This window comes from Octopus bimaculoides, chromosome 2 (assembly GCF_046866305.1).
Source record: "Octopus bimaculoides isolate indiv1 chromosome 2, ASM4686630v1, whole genome shotgun sequence".
NCBI classification, from domain to species: domain Eukaryota; kingdom Metazoa; phylum Mollusca; class Cephalopoda; order Octopoda; family Octopodidae; genus Octopus; species Octopus bimaculoides.
The window spans coordinates 192441132-192454501 of NC_142929.1; the positions used below are offsets into that span (position 1 = coordinate 192441132).

Below are 13370 nucleotides of genomic sequence, written 5' to 3' on the forward strand. Positions count from 1 at the left end.
TCATACTTAAGTGTGTTTACAGCCACATGCAAGACGGTCTAATAGATTCCATATTGCATTTCCTGTGTTATGTAACGTTTCTCAGAAAATTACTGCTTTTGTAGTCTAACATGCCCACCACCACCAACTGAAGTGTGCGTGTGGTTGTGTGGTATGAAGCTTCTTTCTTAACCACATGGTCCTGGGTTCAGTCCTACTGCATGGCATCCTGGGCAAGTGTATTCTACAGTTAGCTTAGGGCCAACCAAAACCTCATGAGTAGAATTGGTAAACAGAAAGCTCATAGTGTATCTGTGTGTGTGTGCAAATTTCTTTCTTCATCACACAGTCATTCTAGTACACACACACACACACACAGACAGAGTGGGAGAAAGTGATTGGGAAAATAAGCAGCTGCTTCTTAAAGAATAAGCTAAATAAAAACAAATGTGAAAATATAGGCGCAGGAGTGGCTGTGTGGTAAGTAGCTTGCTTACCAGCCACATGGTTCTGGGTTCAGACCCACTGCGTGGCACCTTGGGCAAGTGTCTTCTACTATAGCCTCGGGCTGACCAAAGCCTTGTGAGTGGATTTGGTAGACAAAAACTGAAGAAGCCCGTCATATATATATATATATATATATATATATATATATATATATATATATATATATATATATATATATATGCATGTATGTATATGTTTGTGTTTGTCCCCCCCCCCCAGCATCACTTGACAACAGATGCTGGTGTGTTTACATCCCCGTCACCTAGCACTTCGGCAAAAAAAACTGATAGAATAAATACTAGGCTTTCAAAGAATAAGTCCTGGGGTCAATTTGCTCGACTAAAAGGTGGTGCTCCAGCATGGCCGCAGTCAAATGACTGGAACAAGTAAAAGAATATAAAAAAGCAATTTTCTCTCTTGAAATCTTTCCCTTGTTTCAGTCGTCAGACTGGCCATGCTGGGGCACCAGATTAAAGAATTTTCGCTGAACAATTCAACACCAGTATCTTTTCTGTTCTTATGCCAGGTACTCCTTGTATCAGTCTCTCTTGGCAAACTGCTAAGTTGTGTGGATGTAAACACGCCAACACCAGTCTTCAAGCAGTAGTGGGATCAGCACACGGACACAAAGACAGAGATATGCACACACACACACACATACATCTTTTATCTTTTAATTGTTTCAGTCATTAGACTGTGGCCATGCTGGGGCATTGCATTGAGATATATAAGTGGGACTGAACCATGTGGTTTGGATGCCTGACTATGCAGCCCAAAATTGACTTAATGAAAACAAGAGAAGGGTTATACTGTCATAGAGACAAACAACAACAACAACACTAATGAAAGCAAGAACAAAAGTCTTTCATCATTTTTGGTTGAGCAAACTACAAAAGACCCTGCTTGGTTAATGTAAGTGTTAGGCCTTCATTATCATCATCATCATCATAGTCATTGCCATCATCATCATCATCACCATCATCATTCTATGGCTGGATGCCCTTCCTAATGCCAACAACTTTACAGAGTGTATTGGATACTTTTCACATGACACCAACACACATGCTATTTACGTGACACCAGGATGGGTGCCTTTTATGTAGCACCCCATTTTTTAAAGCCAAATTTAGGATTCCGTGATGAAATATTTTGTACTACACGATGCTAGCTGATGCCATGAAAATACCACCCAGTACACTCCATAAGATGGTTGTCATTAGGAAGGGTATCAACTAGAGAAACCATGTGACAGGAAGACACTGAAACACCACACAGTGCTCTGGCATTTCCAATTCTGTTGAACAGCCCAACCCAAACCAGCATACAAAACAGATGCTAAATGATGGTGATGATGATTACATTGGCAGTAAATGAACCATCTGGTGCCATCAGAAAACACCACTTTCCTATAGAACACTGTTTCCATCCTGTTAGATCTTCCTCTTCCTCCTCATAATAAACTTAGTTTGTTTCACTTTTGACTCATTTCTTCTTGCTATTTCCTCCCTTAACCCCCTACCATTTAAACTCACCAGTCAGATCTGGCCTCTCACACCTACCCTACAATGTCATTCTAAAAATAAATAATCACATCATCATCAAAATCTTGAAGATACAAGATCGTTATCATGATTAATTCAAGACAATTTGAATAAAATAAGCATTGTGTTTGACTGAGTAATCTGAATGATAAAGGGTTAATAATTAATTTTACGACTACATTAATCAAATCGTTTACTTTTTTTAAAGACGTTTGGATGTAATCTGATGGAGATTTGGCTGCGTAACCATCCAGAAATATTCTCTGTATATCAGCTTGATGGAGACCATCACCCTAGAAGCTATAATCTCAGAAGAATCCACACAATACTTCATTCTAAAAAAACACTTGTCATTTTATAATACTCCCACTGATTACATCAGTGAACAGAATCCACAGTAAGGAGTTTGCTAACAGCTCATTGGATTGGGTGCACACAGTTACCTACCAATATTAAAACCAATGTAATCAACCTGTCCCTTCCGCCAAACTTGCTGGCCTTGTGTCAAAAACTGGAAAGCAATTTTAAAACCAATGATAATAACAGTTTAACATTAATTACGATTTTTTATTTAAAATAATCCTCTTTGCATTTTCAGGTCCTTGCTTCAGAAGATTATAATAATATAAAGCCTTGCTATTGAGATCTTTGTTCCTTGAAACTGAGCAAATCTCTAGCAACCCTCCAAGCATGTGCTGACATTCAGCAGGGCGTGTGAGAAACAGTTTCATTACAGCAGTCAGTAGATAAGCTTTCATAGTGTCCGTACATTCTTCGATGTAATTCTCTATAAATTCTTGGATAGCATAAGGACTAGATTCTAACATGTAACCGTATTCTCCAAGTAGAAACAAGTTTGCACAACAGCCATTCTCATTAGCTGGGTTTAAATTCTCTCTTGAACAAATTGATTTCATAAGGTCTTCAAGATGGACATATGACGTCAGATCTAGCAATTCAAGAACTTGAAAGACATTTGCTTGAACACTTTGTTCAGGAATCTCCAGCAATTCTTCAAGTTTCTTGATGCAGTATTCAAAATAAAGTGAGTCCTGTTTCGCTATTTTACCGATTGCTTTCATTGCACAGAATGAAACGTTGGAGGAAACCTCGGAGCAATACATTCGCAGCTCATCAAGAATTTCAGGGAAATTTGAACTTGTCACCAACGAAGGTAGAATCTCAATTTTTCGCATTTTTAAATAAGGAGGTTCCTTGAAACGACAGAAGAAAGCCTTGTGATATTGTGAAAATATGCTTTTGGAACTATCCAGGAAGTTTTCAATGAAGAGAATGATGGAATATGTGAGTTCAATGTTACCTGAATTCAGGCCACTGACAAACATTTCTTTGCATCGGTTTAGGACTTCATTCTTGAGGTGTGGCACTGCTGTGATCAGATGTAAGAAAAGTTCTAAACTACTCATGAACACCGAATATGTTGTTTCCTTTAAATAGTCGTCCAATATATTAAGAATGTTGAACACTTCATCTTCACTTTTAGGCACGTATTTCTTCAGGAGGGTCAAAACATAAGTCCGACCCGAATTGGTAAATTTTGGTAATGTTACAAGTAAGTGATACGACATTTTTTGGTTGATGACGACTCCACCTTCGTCTTTGAGAATTTCTTCCAATGCCATGAGACAATTTACAACAACAATTGGATCTGGATCTCGGATTAGACTGTACAGTTTATCGATAATCCCCGTATCTAAGATAGATTCTGGATTAAGGTGATGTAGTCGGATACTCGACAGAGCAGCAATACGCCGCACATAGGAACTGTGGTCATTAAGACCGTTCTGTATAGCCTGCAAGATATGTTCACTTGCCGATTCCTGTCGTAATGAACAGAGAGTACGAAGTGAAAGACCACGGGTCATTGGCGAGCTGTCTTTACAATCCCGAAGAAGTGAGTTGATGACCAACAACACCAAGTCAGAACTCTTCTCAATTTGGACACACACAAATTCACAGGCAAATTTTTTGACCAGAGGGTCATGATGGGCAAGAAGTTTAGCAATATGAGGTGAGAGGCTGGTGACATCGATTCCTCGGCTGACCAAATTCATCACCTAAATGGAAGGAAAAGAAAGAAGAAAAAAGAAATTTGGTTAGTTTCATTTGTTTTGGAAAATATTATCAAAGTGTCTGGCATTAACAGAATGTCCAACCCATGCCAGCATGGAAAGCGGACGTTAAACAATGATGATGATGATGATGATGTAATCAAATGAAATATTTTGGAAATGTGTGCAGGTACAGGTGTGTGGCTGCTTCATAAACACGGCTTTTATGTTTGATCTTATTGCATAACAAACACAGCGCGTGTGTGTGTTTCTACACATGTGTGTGTCTGTATTTATTCCTTCCTCTCTAACAGCCAGTGTTGGTTTGTCTGTGTCTACATAACTTAACAGTTCAGCAAACAGACACTGATTGAATACTTATCAGTCTTAAAAAAAAAAGTATGGTGCCCCAGCATAACTATAGTCCAATGATTGAAACAAGTAAAAAAATATAATGAAATACATGTTGTCGGCCCAAGTTAATGAGCCTCAGCACATATCTACACATACATTATCATCATCCTCATTTAAAGTCTGTTTTCCATGCTGGCATGGGTTGAATGGTTTGACTGAAAACTGGTAAGCTGGATGGGGAATGGCGGGGCTGTACCAGGTTTCAATCTGATTTGGTAAGCTTTCTACAGCTGGATGGCTTTCCTAATGCCAACCATTCCAAGAGTATAACGGGTGCTTTTCACATGCCAGTTATGAAACATCGGCCATGACTATGATCTCACTTGACTTGACAGGTCTTCTCAAGTGCAACATACCTCAGTCACTTGTCATTACCCCCATGAGGCCCAAGATCATGCTTCATCACCTTGTCCCATGTCTTCCTGGGTCTACCTCTTCCACAGGTTCCCTCCACAGTTAGAGATCAGCACTTCTTTACACAGCTGTCCTCATCCATATGCAACACATGACCATTCCAGTGCAGTCATCTCTCTTGCACTCCACATCTGATGCCTCTTATGCCCAACTCTTCTCTCAAGTTGCTTATAGCCTGTTGTACATGCACACTGACATTGCACCTCCAGTGAAGCATATTAACTTCATTTCTTTCAAGCTTACGCATGTCCTCAGCAGTCACAGCCCTTGTTTCTCTGCCGTGTAGCATGGCTGTTTGCACACAGGCATCATACAACCTGCCTTTCACTCTGAGGGAGAGACCCTTTGTAGCCAGCAGAGGTAGGAGCTCTCTGAACTTCACTCAGCCTATTCTTCTTATTCTAGGAGCTACACTCTCAGAGTATCCACCTCCGCTACTGACTTAGATAACGGAAGCTATCAACTACTTCTAATTTTCTCCACTTGCAACTAAAGTGACCTTGCAACTAAAGTGAGGTCGCAGCTATGGCTGATGCCAGTGTCGCATAACTGGCCCATTTAAGAGTACCCTTCAATCATTGGGCAATATACTGTATTTGAGAAAACCTGTTGAGTCAAATGTAATGATTGTTGTGGTTGATGCCAGTACTGCCTGACTGGCCCCCATGCCAGTAGCACATAAAAAGTACCTACTACACTCTCGGAGTGGTTGGTGTTAGGAAGGGCATCCAGCTGTAGAAACCTTGCCAGATCAGACTGGAGCCTGGTGCAGCCTCCTGGCTTCCCAGACCCCAGTCGAACCGTCCAACCCATGCCAGCATCGAAAGCAGACATTAATCGATGATGATGATGATGGTTGTGGGGTTAAGAAGCTTGCTCCTCAACCATGTGGATTTGGGTTCAGTCCCACTGTATGGCAACTGGGACAAATGTCTTGTATAATAGCCCTGGTTCAACCGAAGCCTTGTAAGAGGATTTGGTAGATGGAAACCTTTCGCTGAAGCTTGTCATATGTGTGTGTGTGTGTGTGTGTGTGTGCGTCATTGTCTTGTCATCAAGTGATAGTTGTAAATAAACACTGTTGCCATGCAGGGAAATATGTTTGCTTGCAGTCTTCCATATTAAAACACGCCTGGTCAGGGGGAGATATTACTTTGCTTAGAAACAGGTGAAGGTTGGTGACAGGAAGGGCATCCAGTCATAGAAAATCGACCTCAACAAATTCTGTCTGACCCATGCATACATGGAAATGTGGACGTTAAAATGATGATGATGTTGCTGATGAAGTTTCAGTTTCTGAAATTTCAACAAAATGTCGACAGAAAGTGACGTTCCTTCGGTATTGGTCTAGAGAGTGTTGGCATAAGGAAAGCACGTTATTCACCTTCTTTTTTCAGCCCATCCTCTTTGTATGATGAGGGAAAGTTGTGTGGGTGAATGACGTTGTATACCAATACCGAAGTATTGCTTCGAAAACTTCTTTGCACAAAAACAAAGTACGTGATGTTAGAATGTCTCTCACCTTTCGGTCCTGATCGTTCTAATTTTCCCCTTCACCTCACCACTCTATCCCCACTCTCAGGGGCTATTTTCACATCTCTCGCGTCGCGGATTGTGGTGCAGAGCTGTCGCAAAAATAACTGCCAAGTCATGGCAGGCAACAGAAGAATCAGTTTCTTATTATAAATCTCTATTACCATGTCTAGTAGGTGTGCAGTGATCACCCAGTACAACTAGAATACATACTCCGGGCCCATCAAACGTCGGAAGTTCATAAAAACCCCGAATGGAGTCCATTTTAGCAGAAAAGATTGAAGACTTCTGTTTCTTCGACGAATAAACGAAAGTTGTTCGATCCCAGGTCAACACTGATCAAATAATCTTCAAAGGGTGAACTGTCGATCAACCCATTTTTCAACACTAATTAAACTCAAAAGCGTTCCAGCAGTGACCATCACGTCCCTATTCGGGTGTAGTGTATCTAGAACTACATTACACAGTAAATTTTTCCCTGTTCCCTTTAAGACGTTAGGGTGTGATACGAGGGTAATTTGGCTGTTATTTATAACAGATCGAGCGACGACATAAATGCGTAATATGAAATAGCAGAGAACCATGCAGTGTCTTATAGTTGTGCTTTTGTACATCTACGTCAGGAGTTCGAAACCTAGTGAAATCGATAAAATAAACGGTTAATTACAGACAGGAGACGGTTTAATCAGATTCTTCCGTCTCCGATAAAAGTTGGCTTTTCTGGGATTATATCAAGAATCGTGAAATGTCTCAGATTTTTGTTGGAAGTGAGAAAATGGGTAGAATGCTTTTTATGTTAAACTTTTACAAACCTTGTCTTATATTTCTTTGTATTATTATTAATAATAATAATAATAATAATAATAATAATAATGATAGTAAAGAGAGATAAATAGAAGCATAATGGTTAGAATTACCTTGGCTAAGAGATTCCGACATGCTGTTTGATCTGAGAGGACGGTAGGATCCTCAAGGTGTCGGATGATGTCATTTAAACAGCCAGCAGCCAAATCCATCATCACAAATAAATGTTTTCATCTCATTTCGGATTCTCGAAGATTAATGATCAACAAGTTATCTCCCTTCGAAATCGGTGTCAACTCAAATAGTGAACTGAAGAAATATTGGTTTATTGCTTACTGCAAGTCATCAAGTATTCGAAGCTGTTATAAATAAATCTGTAAAACCCTTGTTTATTTATTATATAAATACTTGTATTTGTATTTGTTTATTATTAGTTAATTAGTGTAACAAAGTGTTTGTCGTGTAACTCCATGTCAGCTCTGATCATACTAAGCGTGATCGATAGATTTGCTTTTCCAGTTTTCCAATTACTTCACCAAACTAAACCATGCAGCACACTCACACAGCGTTTTACATCGTATGGAACACGCTGCAGTAGTCTCTTCATTGTTCATTTTATACACCTGCAGCATCTGGTGATGACCACAACCGACATGAATAGGAAGGACTCAGTCACACTGCAACAGTTAATGTTACCGGCAAGACTTCCGCCCGTCCCCGCCCCCAAAAACCACCCTTACTCTTTTACTCTTTTACTTGTTTCAGTCATTTGACTGCGGCCATGCTGGAGCACCGCCTTAAAAAAAATTTTTTTTTCGACACCACTCCCTTTTAGGCTACGAGGAATACGAATCTGCAAAAAAATTGGCAAAAATCGACATTTCTAAATTACCCCCCCCCCCTCACCCCCATTTCCTTCATTTTTCACTTTTTTCAGAAATTTCTTTTTTCAAAATATGCGGAAAAATACGGAGATTATGATTCGGACAAAAATTTAAAAACATTTCTGTACTTACGCTTACGGTTAGAGTTTTGGGGTTAGGGTTTTAGGGTTAGTGTTGGGAAAAAAAGTTAAAATTGAAAAAGTTGGGAGGGGGGGGAAAGGGGGCATTTCACAATGCCGATTTTTGGCAATTTTCCGGAACCTCCGTATCCGAAAACGGTGATTTTTGGCAAAAAAAAATTTTTAAATAAACAAATTTGGGAGAAAATGGTGGGGGTGGGGACGGGCGGGAGTCTTTCCATGTTACCTTACTCTTATCTATTGTTAGTGGTGCGAGTCCTGCACGGTGTTTAGGATCAGTGAAGCTATGAATACTGTACCTGTTTCTGTATATATTTCTTTAATGTTGGTATGCGTTGAGTGTGGGCAACAGTGTTCTTAGGATGCTGTCCCGGGGGTATTGCAGATGTAGTTATTCGTTACTAATCGCGCACATAGTTTCAGAGGAAATTTGTGGATAGCTACCTGCTGTGTGTGTGTGTGTGTGTGTGTGTGTGTGTGTGTGTGTGCATGATATAGATCTTTAAGGCCGGTTTTCTGGATATTGTGGCGTATATTTTTTTATTGGCTTCACAGTGTTTACCGTGAAGCTGTCAGATCTCTTCTCATCACATCTGGACAATCCAGATGGTTCCAAGTTGGAGAGGATGTTTGCCCGGGCCAAATATATTTCCTCACTGGACAGGAAGTTCGGCCAGCCGCAGGATCACTTATTTTGCTAGTAGTTGGGTGAATTGGAGCAACATGAAACAAAGTGTTTTGCTCAAGAACACAACGCATAGCCCTGTCCAGGAATCGAAACTACAATCTTACGATTATCAGTGCAACTCACCTCTACATTATTGCAGCATGGCTTATATCCTATATCCTATGTCCTATGTCTTATGTCCTGTGTCTTATGGCCTATATCCAATATCCTATGTCCTATGTTTTATGTCTTGCCATTCCTATGTCCTATATCCTATGTCCTATAACCTATGTCCTATGTCTTATGTCCTGCCATTCCTATATCCTAGATCTTATGTCCTATCTTATATCCTATGTCCTATGTCCTATGTCCTGCCATTCCTATGTCCAGCTAAGTTTCTTTTTCCTTCAGTCTAAGTGAATTTGGTCAATTTCTTTAATCATTTCAGTTACTTTTCTTTTTACAGCAAGAAAAAGAAGAAAATATTTGTTAGAGGACACAATTTACAGAAGTGAACGGACAATAAAAAAGTATAAAAAGAGAGAAAAATGAATAAATAAATAGAATAAAATGGAACAGAATGTCATGTGGACTCCCTTGTATATGCACCACGCAATGAGATAATAGTGTTCCCCTCTAGAGATTTTTGAGGAAGACCAAAATTCTCAAGGAATAATGATTGGAAGGATAAGCCATTGAAATAGATGGGGACCCGAATGTGTTTTATACCAACACGTTCCACCATTTTGGTGACGATAACAAAAAACTTTCCTGTCAGTGGACCAGTTTCCTGAATATTACAAATTGAAGGCAACCGGATCTGTGGAGCGTGAAGAATTGGATTCTTCATGACGACAATGCACCCTGTCACTGAGCTCTCTTCACTCGTGAGTTTCTTGCCATAAACAGCATGAGGTCGCTTCCAGACCCATTCTATTCGCCAGGTTTAGCACCTTCGGGCTTCCATCTCTTCCCCAAGGTGGAAATGCAGCTCAAAGGTCACCGTTTTAACACCGTTGTCGAGATCAAAAGCGAATCGAAGAAGGTCCTCGAGTCTCTTATGGAAAACGACTTCCAGGCTGGATTCCAAAAGTGACAGGAACACTGGGACCCGTGTATGGCAGCACAAAGTGACTCTTTTGAAAGCGGTGACGTTAAAACTTAGGTAAATAAGTTATTTTTTATTAAACATAATTAGTCCGGGAACTTTTTGATACCACCTCGGAGAATAACTTTATTACTTTGCCTTCCCCTTTAAAAGGGATTTGAATCATATTTCTAGCAATCTGTGCGGCGCTGTAGAAGCGAATCCAACCGCTTCAACCCACCAAGTCGCATTAGTTTCTCTGACAGAAAAAAAAATTTAAGGGAAAGACTGTTGACATTTAGCTCCCTGATCGAGCAGATCTATAAACAGAGGCGTTACAACCGTGACCTTCCATTCTGTTTGTATATCAGGAACTGAACTACATTATTCAGTGAATCTTTCTTTATAAAAGAACGATGCTGTGTTATTTGACGTAAATTTGATAGCTATTTCTAGCAGGTCGAGAGAATGCGTAAAGGTCTCTTCGTTAGATTGTGCATAAAATATGTTTCCAGTCCGAGATAAAGCAATTTCAAGTGAAATATGATTCCAAAACGTTTTTTATGGTGACATAAATAAAACGAAATGAAAATATAAAACAACTCCCCGTCCCACCCCACCTACCGTTTAACAATTAGTGTTGCTTTGTTTACGTCCCCGTAACCTAGCAGTTTGGCAAAAAAAAGCTAATAGAATAGGAACCAGGCTTAAAAACAGACACTAAAAAAAAAAATTTTTTCTTACAAGAAAGTCCCAAACAAGGCGAGAAGTCACTTAGTTTAAGGGACTTTGAAGAAGGAGAAATTAAAATGAGAGGAACGAAGAGTTCAGGTCACAAAAGGGGTGATAATGAGATGGAAGAAAGTTCCAAAGTCTGGCAATTCGAGGGAAAAAGCGACGACCGTCGAAAGACGTCGTTAACAAACAAACAAACAAACAAATAAAGGCAAAGGAGTTGATTTGATCGACTAAAACCCTTCAGGGCGCTACCCCAGCATGGCCACAGTCCAATGAATGAAATAAAAAGCTAAAAAGATATAAATATAGAATTCGCTCCTGTAAATATCACAAAAAATATTGCTGTTGTTATTGAAGCGAAGGTCAGATCAGATGGATTGGACCAATTAGCGAAAGCCATTCCAACCATGGCAATACCTTTTTTGATTCGCGGCTACATTTCTAATATTTTAATCCATTTTTAAGCGCATTAGCGGGACTTATTAATTAGAATCTCAGTTGATTGCATGAAATCCATATAATTGAACTAAGGGAAATAACTTAGTAGGTTTTGTTCTAGAGTTAAGTCCCTTTATTGGTCTTGACTTTTGTTTGAATAATATATTTCTTTTAAGGCGGCGAGCTGAGAGAATCGTTTGCACGCCGGGCGAAAAGCTTAGCGGTATTTTGTCTGTCTTTACGTTCTGAGTTCAAATTCCGCCGAGGTCAACTTTGCCTTTCACCCTATCGGGGTCGATCAATCAACTATCAGTTGCGTACTGGGGTCGATCTAATCGACTGGCTCCCTCCCGCAAAATTCCGGGCCTTGTGCCTAGAGTAGAAAAGAATAATGTTCCTTTTCCCACTTTCCGATGATGCCATCTGTAAATATTGGAGATTTTGTTGCAAGAACTCCTTATTAACTCTACAAGCTTCGGAAATAGAACAATTGCTGTGATACATTATTTACATTATTTACATTTGTTGGATATTTGTCCTCATCTTGTTGGTTGTTAACATAACGTTTCGGCTGATATACCCACCAAGCCTTCATCAGGTGTCTTGGGGAAATTTCGAAATAATTATGAGTATTATTATAACATCCAAAAATACCTTAGGAATGAGAACCCAAGTTCGATATTTCCCCCAACACACCTGATGAAGACTGGAAGGTATATCAGCCGAAACGTTGTGTTAACAGTCTTGGAAATCATTTTATTACACTGGAGAGACCGCGTACATCGCGTACGACAGGGAGATGACTGGATGAGGGAGCAGAGCCATTGTTTAAAAGCCATGCGTCCTTCAGGTTCACGAATTTTAGATTTGCGTCCGAAAATCTCCGAGATCAACTCTATCTTTTTATCTTGTGTGGAATCATTGGAAATAAGTTCCAGTTTCAAAGATCAATAAATGAATGAGAGACGAATTTATATCTGGATGGGTGACAGCAACTATTACAGTTAATTTTTTATCCTCGAAAGGAATTGAAGTGTTGATGAATTGTGGTCTGTGTATTTGTGATCAATAATATGAGATAGGATCCGGACGGAAGGTGTATGCGAGCAGCTGCAGTTAATATGTTTCATAAATGGAACATGACAAAATTAACGGGACATAATTATGCGGTGAGGAAAAATCAATATTAGTTTACAGTCAAGGATGTTTCAATCACTTCATCAAGTATAGGGGAGACAACTTCGGACACGTTTCGTTATTATTTTGACCTCATCAGTAAAGCTTATACTGTATTATCCTGGCTGAAGTAGCGATGGGAAAATTAGTAAATAAATGAGCATGATTGTGCGCTGACGTGTCGCAGAAAACCAGGATTGTTCTAAGAATTACTGACGAAATAAGTTTTATTGTGGAGAGCAGAAACAAAATAACTGACATAGCAGTATCATCAAGGGATGGCCCAGGGGGCTGTTGACCCTTGGTGCAGTTTTGATGCTTACAGTTGATGATTGCATTTCTAGGTTGTTGGTTATCATGGCGTATTGGAAATTTCACTATAAACACTTTTGCCGAAGGAAAATTTGCCACAGGAAATTTCGTTTTAAAAGACACAACACCCACCCACCATATTTTTTTTTAATTGGCGTTGAATAAAGACTTGCCTATTTAATGCTTTTATAAATTCTTTCATCGTTCTTATTTTTATTTTTAAAAAAACGTATAATACTCTTTATTATTGTTGTCCATTCGGCAAATTTAGCTTCTGGCGAATTTTCCTGTATGGTGAAATTTCTTTCGGCTAATTTTCCGGATATGCTTATAATGTCCCTTTAAATTAAAAAATAGGATATGTGATTCTAAACAGAATTCTTAACCAATTTGCTCTGCTAATCTTAATAGAATTGTAGCAGATTCTGAATTTGAATGAAGATAAAGAACTGCCGGTCAATGATTGGTCAAAATGCTTTAGACAACATCACAGAGAATTACTGACCATTCCTGAAAGGTGCTTCTACTAAATAGGAAAATAAGTCAGATGTGTCGATGCCGTGGTGTGAATGAAGCAGAAGACGGATTATACATGTTTGTGTGCGTGTGTGTGTGTGTGTATGTGTGCATGCGTGTGAGTGCGTATGTTTGTGAAGAAAAATGA

At 39.5% G+C, this 13370-nt stretch overlaps 1 protein-coding gene across 1 annotated transcript; it reads right to left on the reverse strand.

Moving 5' to 3' along the window:
* Window positions 1-2573: 2573 nt before the first annotated feature.
* On the reverse strand, window positions 2574-7552 carry LOC106881945 (AP-4 complex subunit beta-1). Its single transcript, XM_014932476.3, has 2 exons — window positions 7378-7552; window positions 2574-4105 (listed from the first exon to the last, which is right to left on the reverse strand). The coding sequence occupies exons 1-2, from the start codon at window positions 7477-7479 to the stop codon at window positions 2585-2587; spliced, it is 1623 nt and encodes a 540-aa protein (XP_014787962.1). The 5' UTR covers window positions 7480-7552; the 3' UTR covers window positions 2574-2584.
* Between the last annotated feature and the right edge of the window lie 5818 nt (window positions 7553-13370).

What these genes read in the sequence shown, in the direction of transcription:
- LOC106881945 (XM_014932476.3), bottom strand. Translation starts at nt 7,479, where the DNA reads ATGATGGATTTGGCTGCTGGCTGTTTAAATGACATCATCCGACACCTT. An exon ending in GTCGGAATCTCTTAGCCAAG is followed by an intron (nt 4,106 to 7,377) that starts GTAATTCTAACC and finishes CCTTCCATTTAG; the next exon opens with GTGATGAATTTGGTCAGCCG.